This window comes from Tachypleus tridentatus, chromosome 6 (assembly GCF_004210375.1).
Source record: "Tachypleus tridentatus isolate NWPU-2018 chromosome 6, ASM421037v1, whole genome shotgun sequence".
NCBI classification, from domain to species: domain Eukaryota; kingdom Metazoa; phylum Arthropoda; class Merostomata; order Xiphosura; family Limulidae; genus Tachypleus; species Tachypleus tridentatus.
The window spans coordinates 85,111,985-85,132,389 of NC_134830.1; the positions used below are offsets into that span (position 1 = coordinate 85,111,985).

At 30.4% G+C, this 20,405-nt stretch overlaps 1 protein-coding gene across 7 annotated transcripts in view; it reads left to right on the forward strand.

Annotated features, from left to right (window-relative positions):
- Polr1B (RNA polymerase I subunit Rpl135) overlaps window positions 1-20,405 on the forward strand; it is a 136,304-nt gene that overhangs the window by 39,133 nt on the left and 76,766 nt on the right. For all 7 annotated transcript variants that reach the window (XR_013029259.1, XR_013029260.1, XM_076505847.1 and 4 more), the window contains 3 exons: window positions 49-114; window positions 9,124-9,198; window positions 17,169-17,267. Coding sequence is in view for 5 of the 7 variants with exons in the window: in XM_076505847.1 (XP_076361962.1) it covers window positions 49-114; window positions 9,124-9,198; window positions 17,169-17,267 (240 nt within the window). In the remaining 2 variants the exon portion in view is untranslated. The remainder of the gene's footprint in view (window positions 1-48; window positions 115-9,123; window positions 9,199-17,168; window positions 17,268-20,405) is intronic.

Here is a 20,405-nt window from a genome sequence, read left to right on the forward strand (position 1 = left end):
TAGTTAAGCACTAAGTAAATACATAGTATTGTTTCTTTTTCTGTTTAGTCAAATGTTTGCAACATTGCCAGAATGACACAAAAGCAATTGATTAGGAAAGGTGAGGAACCAGAGGTGAGCTTATCATAGTTAATCTTGCATATATTCATTTGATATTGCAATGGTTTTAACACTCTATATGCTTTTTGGGATGTAAATAAAAAAACAAACACTCTTAGCTTTTTCTATAGTGTAATGAAAATGTACATCCTATGTCATTATTTCCTAATAGCTTGTGATTTAAGACTTTTTCTGATTTCTACATGATTATGTAATGGTGTTCAGGTACATTGATTTTCAACAGGTAAACCATAATCAGTTTGCAGTAGGCATCAGATTAGGAACTGTTTTCCAAAGAATCTAGCATGGACAGCAAGAGAAATGATTCAAATACACATGTAAAACAAACGATATGGTTATTTACACAAACAGCAATAAAAGTAATGGGTGACAAGGTATTATTGTATAGGCTGTTTTCAAAGTTTATTGTATGACTTCTTTGGTTGTTGAAGTGATAGAGAAATAGATCTACTTGAAATTAAGACTGGAGCAAAAATAACAAGGATACAGTATAAATCAGAACAAAATTTCAAAGGAAGAATACTACAATCCTGGATTACCCTTGTCAACAATCATTCTCATGATATATTTTCAGTATAGATAGTTCCTCTCCAATCTGTATTTTCTTGCACTCTCAGGGAGAAATGAATCAAAGTGGTCAAACAAGCATAAGCTTTGATAGGATGACTGTGGTGATATGTTACTTTTGTCAAGATAAAGGATAGGTACAAGTTTCTGATCTTTTGTATCCTGGTTAAAAGGACATCATTTGGCAGAATGTAGAAATCTTGCACAAAATGTATAATGTAAAACTGAATATAAAATTACAGTTGTTAGATATTTCTTTCTGTATGAGCTTTGCAACCACCATACTACCACAAAACTATATACACTATAATTTTTAATTGACCAAGTGCAACTTTATGAATTTTGGAAAACATTACAGATCCTTTTTGCACAAAAATAAAATTTTATTTTTTCAGTTGAATATTTTTATTAAAGGATTTGTCTGTGATTGATGGAGTCGGAGTCAAACTACTTCGAGTGCAAGTTGATTTTCATATTAAGATTAAAAAGGCTTTTTTCATCTTACAGTTTTCATTCTCAATGAATAACAAAAGTATTTTTCAGTTAAACTATATTTTTTCTACCCTAACAGTATTTGGGCTTGGTCCATTTGAATGACCTTGTAACCACAACAACAAAAGAATTACTGCTGATTTTATGAAAAATTAACACTTATTTATTGTAAACTACCTCAGATTTGCAATATTTACATGTATTCATTTAATTTTATTGTTTTTATGCTGTTTAAATAATTTCTGCCTAGTAAACTTGTATAAAAAATGAAATAAACTGGTAACATCTCAAGTTACTGTAAACAAAATACTGAATTACGAGGTCTGTTCAAAAAATACGCGGACTGACGTCATAAAACAAAATGTACTTTATTTAGAAGTTACAGGTCTGGGATCCCTTCAAAGTACTCTCCTCCCCAATGCACACACTTATCCCAATGGTGTTTTCACTTGTTGAAACAGTCCTGGTACACTTCTTTTGTAATGTCCTCCAGCTCCTTCTTCGCATTTGCCTTAATCTCGGGAATCGTCTCAAATCTTCTTCCTTTCAAGGGTCTTTTGAGTTTGGGGAACAAGAAAAAATCGTAAGGAGCAAGGTCAGGTGAGTAAGGGGGTTGGGGAAGAACAGTGATCGAGTGTTTGGCCAAAAACTCACGAGTTCTGAGGGCTGAATGGGCTGGAGCGTTGTCGTGATGGAAAAACCAGTTGCCACTTCTCCACATTTCTGGCCTTTTGCGTCGGATGGCGTCCCTCAGACGTTTCAGAACTTCAATGTAGTAAGTCTGGTTCACTGTGGAGCCTTCGGGGAGGTACTTGTGGTGAACAACACCCTTAGCATCGAAGAAAACTGTCAGCATCACCTTGACCTTGGATCGAACTTGGCGAGCTTTTTTGGGTCTGGGGGATGTTTTACCCATCCACTGGGACGATTGGACCTTCGTTTCAATGTCATAACCATAAACCCATGATTCATTACCTGTTATGATCCTTGACAAGAAGTTTTCATCTTCTAAATGATCAAGCAGTTCCTGACAAACGTGGACGCGATAGGCTTTTTGTTCGTCCGTCTTCAGGTGTGGCACAAATTTCGCAGCAACGCAGTGCATCTTCAATTTTTCAGTCAAAATCTCGTAACAAGACCCAATTGATATCCCACACTCTTCAGCAAGCTCCCTGACAGTCAGACGTCGATTTGCCCGCACCAGGGTGTTGATTTTGTCGACGTGTGGGTCGTCAGTTGACGTGGAAGGACGTCCAGGACGCTCATCATCTTCAATGGACTGTCGACCATCCTTAAAACGTTCATGCCACTTGAAACATGCCGTACGCTTCATAGCAACATCACCGTAAGCCGTGTTAAGCATAGCAAAAGTTTCAGTCACAGATTTTCCAAGTTTAACACAAAATTTCACAGCAAGTCGTTGCTCCTTCAGGTCATTCATTCTGAAATCCGCCAAACGAAAACATCGCACTTCACTTAAAACTGCGTAGCTAATACACAAATGAAGATATCTGCAATCTGGAAATTGCGTCATAATCAGCTGATCTGTGCAAACCTAGCGACACCAAGCGGATTCCCCTGGAACCAACTGGAGCCACACAATTCAAACAGTCCGCGTATTTTTTGAACAGACCTCTTTTATTACACACATGCTTGAATGCATATTTGCCAAGAAATGTTTTTGTTTAAGTTTTTATTTTCTTTTTTCTAACCTAATAAGTTTCTAATTTTTACATTTTAGTTATATTTATAACAATAAATGAAAAATATATATAAACAAGAAATATAGTACTCACATGGTTGTTGTCCTTTTTAGCACTTGAAATCTTGATAAAGTTTTACCATAGTTTTTGCTGTAATTTTGTTAATAGTTAAGTGAATTTTTATCTTCTTCAAATATTCAATTTAAAACAAAAAGTAATACATGCACAAAAAATACAGTATCATATAACTTATAATTTACCTGGATGTCTAATTAAGCTATAAGTGTATTGTAATGATTTTTTTATCATGTTTGCATTGAAGTTAGTGACAACAAGTTTGAAATTTTATGTTAAATAATTCAAAATCTGTTGTGAGAATAAAGTAGCATTTTATAATTTAATATTTGAAATATTCTCTTTCTATTGGTTATAAATAATGCAATAGCAAACATTAGAGAGAATTATTGACATATTTTGAAATACTGTGATTGTGGCATATGGGTTTGACTTTCTGGTTTATATCTTTGTGAGTAAAAGTGATTGGAGGCTGTAAGTTCAAATTTTGTATCATGCTTATTTATATTTTAACTATGTAAATTTGTATTAAAATGCAAAGAAGCTCTATAGGATAGAGGTGTAAGAAATATGTAAATGAGAAATTTGGAGCAAACAAGTGTCACATAATACATAAATTCAGTTTCAAAATTTCTTTAAATAGTCCCATTTGCAATGAAAAAATTAAAACTTAAACTATAGTTTGATGCCAGCTTTACTGGCATGATGATTTGATAATAAAAAATGTTTAAGTTATGAATTTTACTCTGAAAAGTTTGGGACATATGCACTTTTACAAACTTGGATTCAAAAAGGCTAAACAATTATTAAAATGAAATAAACAAATGAATAAACATTGTACCACAAAACCAAATTACAATTTGAAAAGTTACACTAGTTATACCTTAGAACCCATAAGGATTACAGAGCAAATACATCTTAAAACCAATTAAGTAAAAATACAATATAATAAAAAACAGCTGTATTTTGAATCTGAAAAGTTTTAACAAAATTGACTTAAAATTAACACAAAATTGTATAATAATGAAGTAAGAAAAATTGGAAAGCTGACTACAATACTGGATAAAGTTAAAGTTTAGAAAATAAGTACAGTTTTGTGTATCTTACAAAACAACTTTCCTTCAGAGAGTTCTTTTGGTGAAAATCTTGTGGAAAATGTATCAGCTTCAGAATATCACTATGTATATTTTTTCTGCAGCTGGTGGTTCTCAGTGGCCTATGTCATTTACTGTAGCAAAAATAGCAAATAATTATTACATGAAAATAAGATATATTATTAAAAGCTTGTAAACAGTTTATTGAAGAAAATTTTTAGTATAGATTTATTAACGTGTTTCTATTTTTGCTTCCACTTTTTGTCTTTAAAGAAAAAGATCTTTATTGTAGATTTTCTTTTTAATCCATTTACCAGTGATATGACTTTACCAGAATCCATATATCACTGGTAAATGAATAAAACGTTAATAATATAAAGCATTAAGGGAGAATGAGGCAAGAAAACTAACACTTATTAAACAGAAGAAAAATGCTTTTTAATTCTTTTTTAATACATGTATCAGTTAAAAATTATGACAAAGCAATTTCTATAGTATAAGCCAGTAATTTGTGCCAAACTTGGAATTTCATATGGGTTAGAAAGAAAGTTGGGCAGTTTGAAGTGAAGAAGTTGTAAAACAGGGAAGTAAAAATTAAGTTTATTTAAGCATTTCCTTTTGAAATATTAAAATTTAATTTATAAACTTTATTTTGACAACAAGGTTATTGAAATTGTGAATGTAAACATTTAAGAAGATTGTGACATGCACGCTTTAATCCACACTCCACACACACATAAGGTTAGACAGTATGCAATAAAACAAATTATTGTATATAAAGCTGTACTCAATCTGACTAGATAAATCTTGAAACTTTAGGATAAAAAATAAAAAGTACTCTAAAAAGTAGCAGAATGTACAGTTACATACCTAATATCAAATTTAAACTTAACCACTGAAGCATGTCACTACTTTTTCACAGACTTACATTCAAAATGTAATTGAATAACATTAGTCTTTGCTCACCTGCATCATGTGACACTTCTTCACTTTAAATTAACCATATTAGATTTTTTTTTCTATCCCTATTATGACTTCCTAACATTTTGTGAAATTTAAAGCTAAATTGTAAACTTGTAGCAACTGAGTTTTTGTTTCATAAAAATATAGGCCCACCATGGCCAGGTGGTTAAGGCACTCAACTTGTAGTGTGAGGGTCGGGGGTTTCAACCCCATTGCATCAAACATTTTTGCCCTCTTTATCTAGAGTATATTTTTTATCTGCTGCAATTCAGCAGCATTAGTCTTAACTGAGTGATTAAATACCAATACTGTTGGTATATATCAGGCATCTCTCTCTGTGCAAGCCATTTAGTGTAAACTTATCATTTTTTCTAAGGTGAGGAACACATTACATATGTTGATTGACATGAAATATAAAACTAATGCAAGTCAGCTCTCATTCTAAAACCAGCATTAAGTTTGCTCTTTTCAATTTGCCAGTATCTAGATGCCAAATTAACTCTTTCCATAGTGGTCAAACTTTTTCTGTGCATGTCCTGAGGTTTTACTGAGTTACATTCAAAATTTATTTACTTCTTTATCATGTTATACTGAAAACTTTAGCATCAGAATGTGGCTAACAATAGAAATTTTAATGTTATACAAGTTTTACATTTTAATTTTATAAGTTTCCCCTAGTATGAGAATTATGACATTTGTTCTCTGGGCATCTCCTGTTTTATAACTTATTTATAAACCCTCCGAGAAGTATGGAATGTAAGATTAATTACTTACTATAACATTGGCATCCCTCAGGCAAAGTATAATTTTTATAATCAGAATCTTGTATGGTTACAGCCATAAACTAGAAAATCAAACTCCTTGCCACACCCACTGTCACACCATCTTTTTCATAAATTGCCAGTAGTTCTCTCTAATGATTAACACTTATAATTAATAGAAACCAAATTTTAATCTATTTAAGTGATGTATCATAGTACATTATTTTCTTTACATAGAAATTGCCTATTTTGTTTCCATTTTGAAGTTTATTCCCATCAAAAAGCTTAGATGAATTATTGATGAGTTTTATTTTACAGTCAGAATGGCAGAAAAATTGTGATAGTCATAAGACATTTTTTTTTTTACATGTTATTATTCTGTGTTTTTAGATGTATTATTTATTTAAATAAAAAAATTATTTAATGCAATAATACAATAAGTGTAAAAAGTTTCATCAGTAGGGAACAGAAAAAAAAGTAAGAACTATGTTATTTTGTCATAATAAAAGTAACTAAAACAAAAATTAGTAACATTTCAGGTTAGATTAGGTAAAATAATGAAAAACAACAATAACAATTTTTCATGAGGTATATTAGTGTGCAACTCGTGAGTAGCCTGTGTTATTCTAATTTGAAATACACGTTTACTAAGTGTTTTGAAACTTGTGGGGTGGTTCAAATGGCAATAAAACAAAATTTAAGTAAAACAGATGTACACTGTTATGAGTTGAAACTTTTTACGATAAACAAATGTAGTTTCATGTAACTGAAGTCATTCAATAAAGAAAAAGTGTAGTTTAGATTTATTTTATATTTTATTATTGTGTTTATAAGGTATGTGAAATTGACCAACCTCATATAGTGCTAAGGTAGGGAAAATAACAAGATAAAATATGTTTTACTGAAGAAAACAAAATTTGAAATTTATTTAGGAGGTTTTTAGATATTATGCAAATGAAATCTGAGAATTTTCAGATGAAGAAAAGTATTTTTTATCTTAACATAAAAATCACTTTATACTCAAAGAAGTCAATACTTTCTCTTGTTATATTCGTGGAGAAATTCTTAGTGAAAATACTTCATTAAAAATTCTGATTTTTTCTGCCTATAAAAAAACACTTAATGCTTACTGAAAACTGTAACATGTTATGTGTATTTTTACACACAACATGTTAAAAGTTATAGTATAGAAACTATAAACATCAATTTGGGTTGATAAGCATGACTGATTCAGCCAGGCCTGTAGCAAGAGTACTAAAAATGTTGAACCAAAGGTAACCTTCCAGTGCATCTTTTCATGATAAGAGGAAGAAGGTGTCAGCACAAGTTAATGCATTCACCTCTTCCTATCTTCTTTCTGACATTCACTACTAAAAATGTTCAAGTAGTCTTCAAAGATTGTGCACTACCTGTAACTATATGACAGTGAGTTACATTTGTTTGACATAATTGGTTACTTGTTCCCATAAGTACAACTAACACGTTATTCAACTGCTTTTATAACATTAGGTCCAGATTGTTTGAATTATCCTTAGCCTTGGTTAGTTTGTTATGTGTACTATACTGATGACCATTTTAACATAAAGATGGATAACCAATGACCCAAAATTACAAAGCAACATCTGAACTTCATTCCTTTTCATACAGATAATTGCCTGAGTTAGTGCTTCTTGATTTCTGTACATGAAATAGTCTGCTTTATATATGTGTTATATAACACCAAAACACCTAGACCTCATCAGTCATAAAAACATTAATATCACTTGTATATAGAGGGGTACTGTTTTATACTCATGCATTCCACTGATCCTGGGCTCATTCTGGCCAACACTGGATATCTCTATTGCTAGACATCAGTTGTTGCACAGGCAAAACTGAAAGGTAAGTTTGTTGCATGCTTTTCTTGAGAAGCTCACTGACAGAACTGAGACTGGATACGTCTACCATTATTTATGAGTGGCATCTACTAGAAATAGCCAAAGATCAACCTTTCTATTCACACATAATCTATTACCAGATAATATATTTTGTTTTAACAGTACTCATGATTGGTCATTCTTTTTCAAACATAAAGAAGGTTGTAGCCTTGAGATATAAACTTATCTTCCATTGAAGGATATTGCAGTCAACTTTCATGCACAAGATGCAGCTTTACATTTATACCACCAATTCACAGACCAGATGTTATCTCCTATATGCAGTGGAATAAGAAAAAAACAAAGTTATAACAAAATCAAATGAATGTCATACATCACCGTGTTGTGAAAAAACTGCACATTCTTAAAACAGAAGAAAATATTTATAAAACTTATTTCTTTAATATAGTAAGGTAGGTAAAACACGGTATATCTGAATACCACATGTTATTTATTAAGACCTATAAAAACTGGCTATGTTAAATGAAACTATCTAATCATTATATTTTTGAATGAAACTTTTTGTTTTTCTGTATGAAATAAAATCATTTGTCAGTATAGAATTTGCTAAAGTTTTAATTGCAAAAAAATCTATCAAACTTAAATATTGCAAAAACTGGGTTCCCCTTTTCTCAGTTTTGGAGAGAACATTTTATTTTGTGTTATTTTCTTGAAAATCATATTTATAAAAATGTGTGAAGATATAAATAACTTTTGAGAAAAATTAAAGTAACATTGAAGATCAAAGTTAAAAAACAGACTGTAAATTAATGAAGCAAAGTTTACAAGGTAAGTTAACAAGGAGTAGATGATGTCTCAGTACAAAACAAAAATATAAAAATTATATTCATCAGTAGGTGCAGAGCTTTGGTCAAAACACCATTTATTTTATGATCTTTAAAATCCTACACATTTTATTGTACAGATGAGTAACATTTTGAAAACTTCTACAAAACGATTTTGTTTAGTTCTGTATTAGGATTTTTAATAGTGGATGCTAAAGAACAAATGCATTGCATATATTAGGTGCTCAGTCTGTGATACTAATTTTTTATATTAACGAAGACACTAAAGAGATAAAAGTTTATGGAATAATTTTTGGCCTTGTATAAGTTTAATACATTCTTTTTAAAACATTTATTCTTTGTCAGAAATAACTAGAAACTTTTTTTATATATACATCTACTCTTATATAATTCAATTGTGAACATTTTAGTTTTAATATAACTGAGAGAGATCTATTTTATTTTACGTATCTGTGTCTTATGTTCATTTAACAATTCTTTTAATCAGTTCTCAAGATAACACATTTAAAAACTTTGTTTTTGTGCGTGTGTATATATGTATACATGTATATATACCACTTTCATGTCAGTTATATTTTTTATGTATAATCCATGTGTACATTTTATTGAAAAATTTCTTTCCACAGGAGTTTGGGGGATATTTTATTGTTAATGGTAATGAAAAGATAGTCCGAATGTTGATTATGCAGAGAAGGAATTACGTAAGTTGAATTATTTTTTTAACAGAAATATGTCAGGTACTTACTTTTAGTTTATATATATATATATATATATATATATAGTAAGTATATATGGGTGTGTAAAGCTAAGCATTTTCTACAGTAAATGTCTATGACTTGTTGACAATAAATCTGATAAATAAACAGCAGCTCTCCACTTGTTCTAAAATAATGTATTCAAAATAAGGTAAAAGTGTACAAAAGTTCTGTATACTATACATTAAATAATTGTATATTAAGTACTTTACAGTTCTCTCCTTCTAGTTAAAAGTCCAGTTAGACCAATTGAATTGCATTAGAATTTAGTTGACAAGCCAAACTGTTTTTCTTTTCATCACAATAATTATCAATATTTCTAAAACTTCCAATATTTATCTGCTTTATCATATTTTAGTATTATTTCCATTAAATATCTGCATTTTACATGCAGATTACTTCCAAATAATTGTCTGCTTTTTTGTAAAAGTCCATACAGATAGGTTCAGTTGCTTTAGAACACCCTTTGACAAGACAAATTATTCTCCTAAAATGCCTTTTTAAAAAAGTGATTTCATTTTATGATTAAAAAAACTCTTCTTCCTCCCAAAAATCTCAAATATTCTTTGTGTAATCTCTAAATCCTCCACAATACATTTCAAATGTTTGTTTTCAGTGAGACTTTGTTAATTTTTATACCCTAATTATGTGGGGTTTGTCAATAGACCAACTTTGAAACCATCATAAAATATTAGGAAATATAAAATATGCTTATTTTTTATTATACTGACCCTCCAATTGTGCCTAGCTAACATTACCTAACTTGCATTGACTAGGTGCATGTGCACCTGGATTACTGTATCTAATAATATAAAACTGACCTTTAGCTTTCTCTGTCTTGGCTGTGTTTTAATAGACTAATATTTTGTAATACAAGTCACATTTCAATTCCTATATGTTAATATGTATATAAATCATAACTATTTAGAAATAAGTTATGAAGCTTATTTTCCATAAAATATAGAACAATAAATAAAGAAGCAAAACAAACTCTCTTTTAGCTACAACCTCTGAAGTTGGTTGATGCTGGACATAGGTTGCTAAGCCTTTAAACATTTTGCATGTGGTTGGACCTGATGATATTCACTGTGAGATGTTGTGCCATCTCTCTCCTGGCAGGATAATTCTTTTCCTGATACTTGGTGCTGGGCTATTGTCCTACCTTTTTTTAAGCTTGGGAAGGATCCCAAGTTTTCCCCAAACTACCATTCAAGTTGTCTCTGTAAGATCTTAAAGAGGATGGTTCCTTGATTCAAACAATCTCCTTCACCTGCCCAGTGTGGGTTCTGACAACAGTGCTTCACTGTGGACCAGCTGATTCAGTTTCAAAAGTCAATCAGGGAAGCTTTTCTCAAGTGGCAACATCTTTTTTTTTGCATATACTTTTGCCACCAACAAGGTATTCACATGGATCTTGAGCTCCATCTAGGTGAAGTTGTGGTTCTTGAGGCAAAGATTTTGGGGCTTATATTTGATTGTAAGCTGACTTTCATTCCATACATCAAGCAGCTACATGTCAAGTGTACAAGGACACTGAATATCCTCCGTGTCCTCTCATATTCAGGTAGAGCTGGCTGAATTTGGTTCTGTCCTTGGATGACAGTGGTGTCTCTAGTGGTCAACAAATCCTACCATTCGTTTATTACCTTTGTTTTGGAATTTTGCACAAAGCTACTCGAGGGCTATCTGTGCTAGCCGTCCCTAATTTAGCAGTGTAAGACTAGAGGGAAGGCAGCTAGTCATCACCACCCACCGCCAACTCTTGGGCTACTCTTTTACCAACGAATAGTGGGATTGACCGTCACATTATACACCCCCACGGCTGGGAGGGCGAGCATGTTTAGCGCGACGGGTGCGCGAACCCGTGACCCTCGGATTACGAGTCGCACGCCTTACGCGCTAGGCCATGCCGGGCCTCGTTTATTACCATCCCCACCTGTGATCTTTCTTTGAGTCATCTGGGGGAGGTGTCTGTATTCACTGAATATCTTTCAAATCATTCTTCCTTTCCTGTTTATTTGGTGGTTGCACACAAGATTCTCTCTACAGGCTTTGAATGCATTGCTGAGTTGTATGTCATTTCTTTTATCCTAGACAATGTAGAAGCTATGCATTATACTGATTGTACTATTTATACCTACACTTTTGATATTCAAAACCAACTGGCTTATTTCTCTTTATCAACCATTTCTATCCATGTCGGTATTCATAGGAACGAGCTCGCTGACACAACACCTAAGTTCATCTGCTGTGGTGTTATCATGGCCATGCCTGTCCCATACATGGACTACAGTCCTGTATTCAAGGCTAGGCTCCACAACATGATAAGGAGCTTTTCCAGATCAGGAGGAGGAATCTGTCTTGGCTAGGCTACAAATTGGTCACTTTTTTTTAACTCATTGTTTTATTGGGGACTTGTACACCACTGTGTTGTCTGTGTGGCATTCAAGTCACAGTAGCCCACATTTTATTGTCTTGCCATTGTTATGACCTTGTGCTATGGCACCATTTTAGATACAATTTTACTATGGGTTCATCCCTGATGTTGGATAATGTCCAATTGTGACACTATCCAACTCAGTTGTGTTTTTAAATTTTTAAGGGCCATTGGCTTTTCTTAATTCTGTTTAAGTTTTTAATTTGAAAACATGTCTTTTTTTGTTTTTAACTTGATTTCTTTTTTACATATTTTAATAATTCTACCTTTATTTTTATTTTTTTTCTGGCTCTTTGGTGCAGGTAATCTAGTTACTTTGTACAAATAAATGTAAACAACAACAACATAGTTGAGCTTTGGACTGAGTTAAAACATTGTTTTGAGTATCAGTAGCACTGAATTGTACACCATTATTAAAAGTATTTTATAACTACTTACATTATTAACACACATTTCTTGTACAGTTTATATTTATAATCAAAAGATATTGAAAGGTGGTAACCCTAGAGATCTTGTGTAAATTACTGCATAACCCAGCAGTAGTTGAGAAATGATAGTTTATACTCTCAAATTCATGGAAAATTCAAAATAAATTTTAATTCTTCATATTACAATGTAATAATAGAATACAAAATAATTAATCTGTTTACAATTAACACATATATAAAAATAATAATTATATATATGTATATTTGTTGGTAGAAATGCTATGGAAATTGTGCCTCAACTTAATATGATTTTCAAATGTCATACTGAGCGTATTGAATGTAACAGTGTTATGTATGATGATAATTCTCAGATTGATTGAGAATTTTTTTACAGTGTATATTTGTGGTATGTATGTATAAGTCAGATAGTAAAATTTTGATACTTATGGATTTTTCAACAATATGTAAGTGTAATGATAATTACAGAACCAACAAATACAATAAACTTCAAAATTAAATTATTAATTTTTGGCACCTGTTGGACATCTTTGAAACCACAAGGTAAAAGATGTTTACATTTAAATGAAATTTTAATACAAGATACGTGCAACCTGTATTAAATATAAAGTTGAAAGATATGAAAACATTGAAAATATATTTTCAAAGACCTGTAGGTAAATATTTAAGTTTGAAAAAGTATGCAAATGAGTAAAAGTTGAGAGATTTTTCTTAACTATAGAATGTGGTAACAACCATTTTAATTATTTTGATAATTTTTGACTCTGAAATAATTTATGATTTTGTGACATTTATTTCATGTCATTTGGAAAGAAAGTTGAAACTTACATTTATGCAGAACTCCAACTTGTCTCACATATTGATTTTTGAAGAACTTTTCTGCTCACCATAATTGTAGGTTTATTTTTCCAATAAATTGTTATCCCTTGGAAATTTTGTTTCTTACTTGATTTTCATTCTCTTTCACTGATTTTATCAGACAGACTCTTTATTACAACCCTTCTTTGATTTTGTAGCATGTGATCTGAACAACTTGTAACATAGCTCAGCTTTGAAAATAGCTACAGACAAAGTTTAAACACTTTGGATAAAGCATATTATCAACTTTTTATGTCAATGCAGTATAAATAAAATTGTGTGAGAAATAAGTTAATTTCATGGGAAAGTGACAAGAAATAGTGCTAACAAGGAAGAACAACAGTATTTGATGTGAAGTTTAGAAGACTTAAGATATTTTTTCATACCTTCTCTAGCTTATTATTTTATTGCTGAACATGCTATCATGTTAATTTATATTTTTTTGAAAGCTTTGGAAATTTTCTTCTATGATAAGATGTCAGGTCAGGTTAGTGAGGTGAAGCAAAAACAGCAGGTGATACCAGAGTATTCTGGAGATGTGACTATTTGCTTAAGCATTGGTCACAGTTTTTAACTCATCTTTTATCTGGAACTGAGCCACCAATGTGTGGTCTTTGCGACCTGCAAGTCACTCTGAATGACAGTACCATTATAGGCATGTTTTTTTCTGTGGGCTTACCGCTGACACTAGACAATATTGTTGGTGATGTTGATTTTAATTACACTGTCCAAGTTACTTGCATTTTTAAGTTTTTGGGGAGGTTGGCCTTGCATGGTTGCTTTATGTCAATAAATGCCAACCAACCAGTTAGTGATAAATTTATTATTTCAAACAATTTTCATAAATAAAAAAAAATGTTTATTTAAAAATAACTTATTCATTAGATTTATCATAAATTGATCTTTATTAAGAATATTGTTAGCAAAAGTATTATTCTAGGTCATTGATAAATCTTTGTCAGTTGGTATCATATTTTTATGATTTGTAACCCAAAGTGATAAATACTGGTATTAGCAAAATAAAGTTTCAAAACAAAGATGTAATGAAGATTATTTGAGTTGAAATTAACTAGATATATAAAGTGAAATTTTTTGATCAGTAATGAAAAAATTGAAGTTATAAGATGAAAGGAAACATTTTAAATATTTTTTTCAAAAGTGTTTTGTAACAAAAGCTTGGGAATATTAGGACAAAAGAGTGTAGACAAACTGAAGAAATTATTTGAATTTTTAAGCCAAAACTAAACACTGTTCAATTGGTTTGTTCTATTAAAGTTTCATGCTTTTTCAGTATGTATTTTCACTATGAGAAGAAAAAAATAAAGGGAAGTCTGATATTCTTAAAATTCTGAAAGGATTAAAAATCGTACAAAGAGGGTAAACATGTCATCAGTATTACTTAGAATATGAAAACAGCTTTCACTAGTAAAATAATGAAAAAATGTCAAAAGTATTTGATAGTTAAAGAAGTAATTATAAAGATAAAAACTTCTATTTAGTTTTTTATCAAGCTGTAGGGTACCTAGTTAGCAAATACTTTTACATTCTAGACACATTTTGTTTTTGATTTGTCACCAGTGTTAGAGATAAATGTCAAAACTGGAACTCTATGTGAAATAGGTACATTAAGTAAATTTATTAAGATAAAAGACAATTGGTGTTTTTTAATTTGTTGAAAACATTCCCTAAAGTGATGAACAAGTCTGTGTTACATTTTTTTACAGTATACATGCTGCACATGTAATGTGCAGAACAACAGTAAATTGCATGATATATGAATGAATTTTTTGTTAATGTTTGAGATTGGTTTAAGTTTTCTTTTTTTTAAAAAAAGAATTTTATCACATCTCATAAAAAATTATAAATTGGAGGTTGTTAAAGTAAGTATGCATCATTCATTTTGCATATTTGTGTATTTTTACATGGACACATAATAGTAATTAAAAAATCAAAATAGAACTTCAGTATTAATAGAAATATTACAAATAAATCTCTTACAGAATGAATGTGCTGCAACAGCTTGAATGTTCAAGAAAAATCAGTCAGAGAGACTAAATGCTTACTTCAGAGGATGTCTTTGGTCAATTAAGGATACAAGAAAATTATTTTTAAATGTCCAATATCATTTAATCAATGACACTAAGATTTTGTCACTGACATTCTATTGATCAGAGAGTTAGAAGAGGTTTGAAAATTATTATTTGACTTGGAATCCTGCTGAAATGAATGATAGATTTTTTTATGCAGATGGGTTTATGTGTGAATAATTGTTTTTTGTGTATGTTTACATTTACCTGTATTAGGCACATGAAGTAGATTTTGGAATTTTGGGGTTCATTACAATTTCTAAGTTTACATATTGGGAATCAGCTGATCTTCAGAATTGTGAATAGCTTTTTCCCTAAATGAAAGAGCAGTAAATAAAAGTCTGATAGTGATGAAATAATTCTGAATAAGTCAAGATGTGAGAATTACGACATTTTATATAAACAAAATATATTTATGGTAAAAAATATTTTTTGAATTTTTCCCAAAATGTATCCATACTGGTTTTTGATGAACCTGTCTGCATTTTCCATTTTGACATTGAGTCCTTATATACAAGTTAACTGTTAAATAAGACAATTGAGTAAATCAGTAATTTCATTTTTCAGAATTTTCTCCAAACACTGGAATTTAATTCTGTATATGTTGCAGAGAATATTTAAGCACGGATGTGCTAAAAATGTGCACTTAAGAGGATGTGAATGCTTTCCAAGTGTCATTACTGGACTGGGTCATTTTGTTACCATTCAAGTGGGGGTTTGCTTGTAATTGAAGAAATAAGCAGTGCTTATACCTCTGTCTTTTCATATCTTTAGCATTCTTAACACTTGCTTTATGTTGAGAGGGCCTCCCAGTCAAAGAAAATGTATTCTAATTATGTGTAGCACATTGCTAGAAAGACTTGATAAACCTGTTTTCTGAAAGTATGATTTTTTTGATTTTTTTTTTTTACATGACTTCTTGTTCCTTTGATAGTAAAGGTGTATCTTTACTATTTCAAATCCAATTGGGGTTCCAGCTGGATTTTGTAAGAAAGAGGAGGGACAACCAAGAATTCAAAATCACAAGCTTCAATTTTCTTCTGTGTAATACTACTATTAGTAAGGAAGGAAGCATCAGAAAAGTACAAAAGAAAAACTCATTGTGTCATTAAGCTCTTTGCAGAAAGTTTACAGAATTACCAATCTAAAATCTGAGCTTCAATTCCCTGTAGTGGGCAAAGTATGGTTACTCATTATGTAACCTTGCACTAAAATAAATAATCATATTTTGAGCAGATTTCTAGAGAATGAATAACAAGCTATTTTTATTGTATATTAATTGTAGGAATAATAAAAAAAAAACAAATTAGAAAATATACAGTTAAATAATTATTTTCTGTTTTAAATGTTTTAGTAAGAATGCCTTTCTCAGTCAGTCATTTTGAATTTATTAAAAATATTTAAAAGATGGGATAATTTATTTACTTTCTCTAAATTTTGATTTTTACATAATTTTTTATATCAAACTTTTATGAAAAATCATTAACAGAAATTCTTGACAAAACATTTACTGAAGTTCAGTGAAATGTTGTTTTTTAATGTGTAACATCATATTGGCTGTTAATTATATTTTTTCAATATCTATGTTGGTATCCACAGAATCAATATTAGACAACTTGTAAGAACATTTATTTTTGATGTTTCTGTATGTCATCAATTTAAATAACATGATGTGATGAGGTATATGAATGGTTTGAAAATTGTGGAGTAGTGGCAAACTACTGTTTTGCTTCATACAAATTCATAAAATATGTGATTTATTGAATATATCTCAGGTTTATTGTAATGCATCCATTTGGGTGCATTGTTTTTATAAATAGACAGTGGAAATTATTATCTGTAATTGAAGCTGAATATTTCATCAAATCAGGTGCAACTGATTAATCTGATTGTACTCAAAATGTTATAATTAATTAAATATTTTCATTCATTTTTAATGGTTATGACAAAATACCAATAAATTTTGCTTAAAAATAATCACAATTTTTTCAAGTATTTCTTAACTAGTTATTCTTAAACAAATGATGGTTTTGTGTTTACATCAGTATTGTGCTTAATTGATGAAAATGCCATGTTTGTTTGTAATAGCCAATTGCCATGACAAGACCTAGTTGGAAAAATCGAGGAAAAATGTTCACTGAATATGGTGTCTCCTTAAGAAGTGTAAAACCTGACCAGACTGGTGTGGTAAGAAAAGCACTGAGTTTAGTCAAAGGCTGTTATTTTCTAGTGTTGTATATGTTATTTTACATTGTATAATGCAGCTATTATTTTAATTAATGCTAAAAACAAAGCTTATAATGTTTTGTTTTCTGTCTGAATAAACCAAACAATTACATTTATGCATACGTAAATAACAAAAAGGAGTTACATACTAAAGTTTTTATGGTTGATACTTGTACAGGTTCTTTATTCAAGTGTAGCATTTCAAGAAACTATGTATCAGTTGTTTTTTTCATAATGCATGGCACGTGAATAATATCTGCTTCATGATTTGTTTCAGAATAACACATTTTTGTGTTTTTTTATCACAAATGTATGTGTATAAATTAGAAAAATGTTCTTTATTTTAGGATGGTCCCAGATTCTAGCACACTTGATCTGCCACATTTTCTTGTAGTTTTCTATGTAGTGAATTACTGCTGCTCCTTGACACTTGTTTGGACTTCAATTGAGTTAAACTTCAAATTTGAACTTAATTGAGCAGATGCTTTATATTTATTACACCATATAAGGAATTTTCTGTTCAGCAAGTAAAATTGTCTGAGAACTAACAAATGTAATATGATAGGGTCAGTGTGTTCTTAAAGGAATAAGTAATTGAACTTAAACTTTTTAAAACCTTTTCCTACTTGGTTTATTCTTTTGCCTCTTCATTGAGTGAAATGGTTTGGCAATGAAGGTTCAGCTAAGTTTAAGTAAATAAACTCATTTATCCATTAATTTAGCAGCACATATAACTAAATTACACAAATGCATTATAAATTGAAGTTATTAATTTTAACACATGGATAGGATCTTAAAAGTTTCCTAAGTTGTAGCAATTGTTATTTCGAGTTTTAAATTAGGTTTATATCTACAGGTTATGAAAAACAGAATAAGTTATGTTGCACTGTAACACAATAAATACTAGATCAATGTTTTTATTAAGTAAGAAATATATAAGAATTCAAATAACTTCTTTTTAAAGTATAGTCTTTTTATTAAGGATAAAATCAAATACTATCAGATGAATTGAAAAGGTTCTTTAGAATTGAATCTGCTGTAATAATGGTAAAACAGTCTTTGAGGTCTGCTTATTTGAATAGTATCCAATGGTACTTTAAACACTAATTTGATTATTAACATGTTGCTGCTATATGTATTTTTTGAAGGATTTTAATTTATGATTTTTAGAGAATTTTGTATTTTCAATAGGGACCTGCCAGTGGAATTATTTAAACTCTTAAAAACAAAATTTTTCTACTCACTATTAGTTGGATCCTTGGAAGTGTTTAGATACTAGTCATTTGAAGATTGTAAGTTATGTACCTAACCAACTGGAACAACCAGTGAAGCAAAGATTAAGCATTGGAATATAACATAAAGATTTCACAGGATCAACATTGATAATATTTGTAGAATAATGAATATAATGATACCGAGAAACTTAGTGTGGTTGGAAAATACATGCTCCATGTCTTAAAACTGGAACTTGCAAAATAATGCATTTAAACTAGTATATCTTACTAAAAAAACTTGTTTTACACAATATCTATTGTAATTCTAAACTAAACATTGTTATTATGAAATGAACCTACAGCATATTCTGGTGGGAAATTTAGGATAACAATAGAGTTGGTACTGATTTGGTCCTAAACAAATTAATAAGCACACAGAACATTAATAAGAAGTAGTAGTATTAAGTTAAAGAAAATTTTATAGAAAGTTGATGGAAAAGTTAGGTATATGTTTTTTTATACCTTTATAATGTAAGACTAAATATTTTGACAATTAAGATAACTTTAATTCATTAAGAATTATTTCTTATATGAACAAAATGGGCCAAAGTCTTCCAAAGCAATATGTTTTCTTTCTTTGAAGTAAACAGTTGTACCTCATTCATTCACAAGATATTGTACTTATTTTCATAAGATTTTGTGTTTAATAACATCCAAAATATCTACTTGAGCTTTGGCTTTAGTCACCAAATTTATGCTTACAAGGCTCTATGCTCATGTATGAAAAAGAAATGTAATTATAAAAAATTGAAGAATGTTCATGTGTTTCCTGAATGGCTTCCCCTCCACTGGTACAGTGGTAAGTCTATGGATTTGCAATGCTAAAATCATGGGTTCAATTCCTCTGAGTGGGCTCAGCAGATATCCCGATGTGGCTTTGCTATGAGAAAACATACATACACATACACACTTTCCTGAATGATTTTTGATGAAGTCATATGTGAAGAAGTGTAATAAATCAGGAAAAACTTATGAAATGGGATTCCGATACAATGTCACCTCCTCTTACAAAAAGCTATCTTAATATCCATCTTCTCTCTAAACATTGCTAAAACAGTTTCACAATCAGTGCACCAGTCTATATACCCCATCAATTTCAGTCATTTCTGACTTTTCATTGGTAGCATTATGAAACTTAATATATATTGGTGCAACTAGTAACTCCTGCTGTTGCTGAATTACAAGTAATGGTTTTTTAATGGAATTAATGTCTCATGAATTAATGACATCATTAAGTTTCCTCCACAAACTGTAGAAAACATTATACACACACACTTAGACAGAAAGCAAAATCAACCAACAAAAGTAAATATATCTCATGAATCAAAAAATCATGAAACCATATACTGCTGCATATCATATATTCCCGACATCAGCAGACAAATAACCAACATTTGGCAAAAATTAGTAACAAAATATGACATTCCAGTTAATACCAAATTTATTAAAAAGCCAGGCATAAAACTGAGGTCTATACTATGTAAAAACTACACTGACAAACATCACACCAACATTATTTATAAAATACAATGTGATAACTGCCACGACTTCTATATTGGAGAAACAAGTAGAAAAATAGAAACCAGATTCAAAGAACATAAAAAGTCACCTTCACACGTTTTCGAATACTGCAAGTCAAATAAACACAGCATAACCATAGAAAACACTCAAATACTAAATAAAGAAACAAACATAAACAAATGCAAAATTAAAGAAGCCTTACTTATACAACAACTTAAACCTAAAATAAACCAATATAAAGGAATGCCTTTATACCTATATTAATATAATAAAATAAAATTATATCATCAAACATCTAACACCG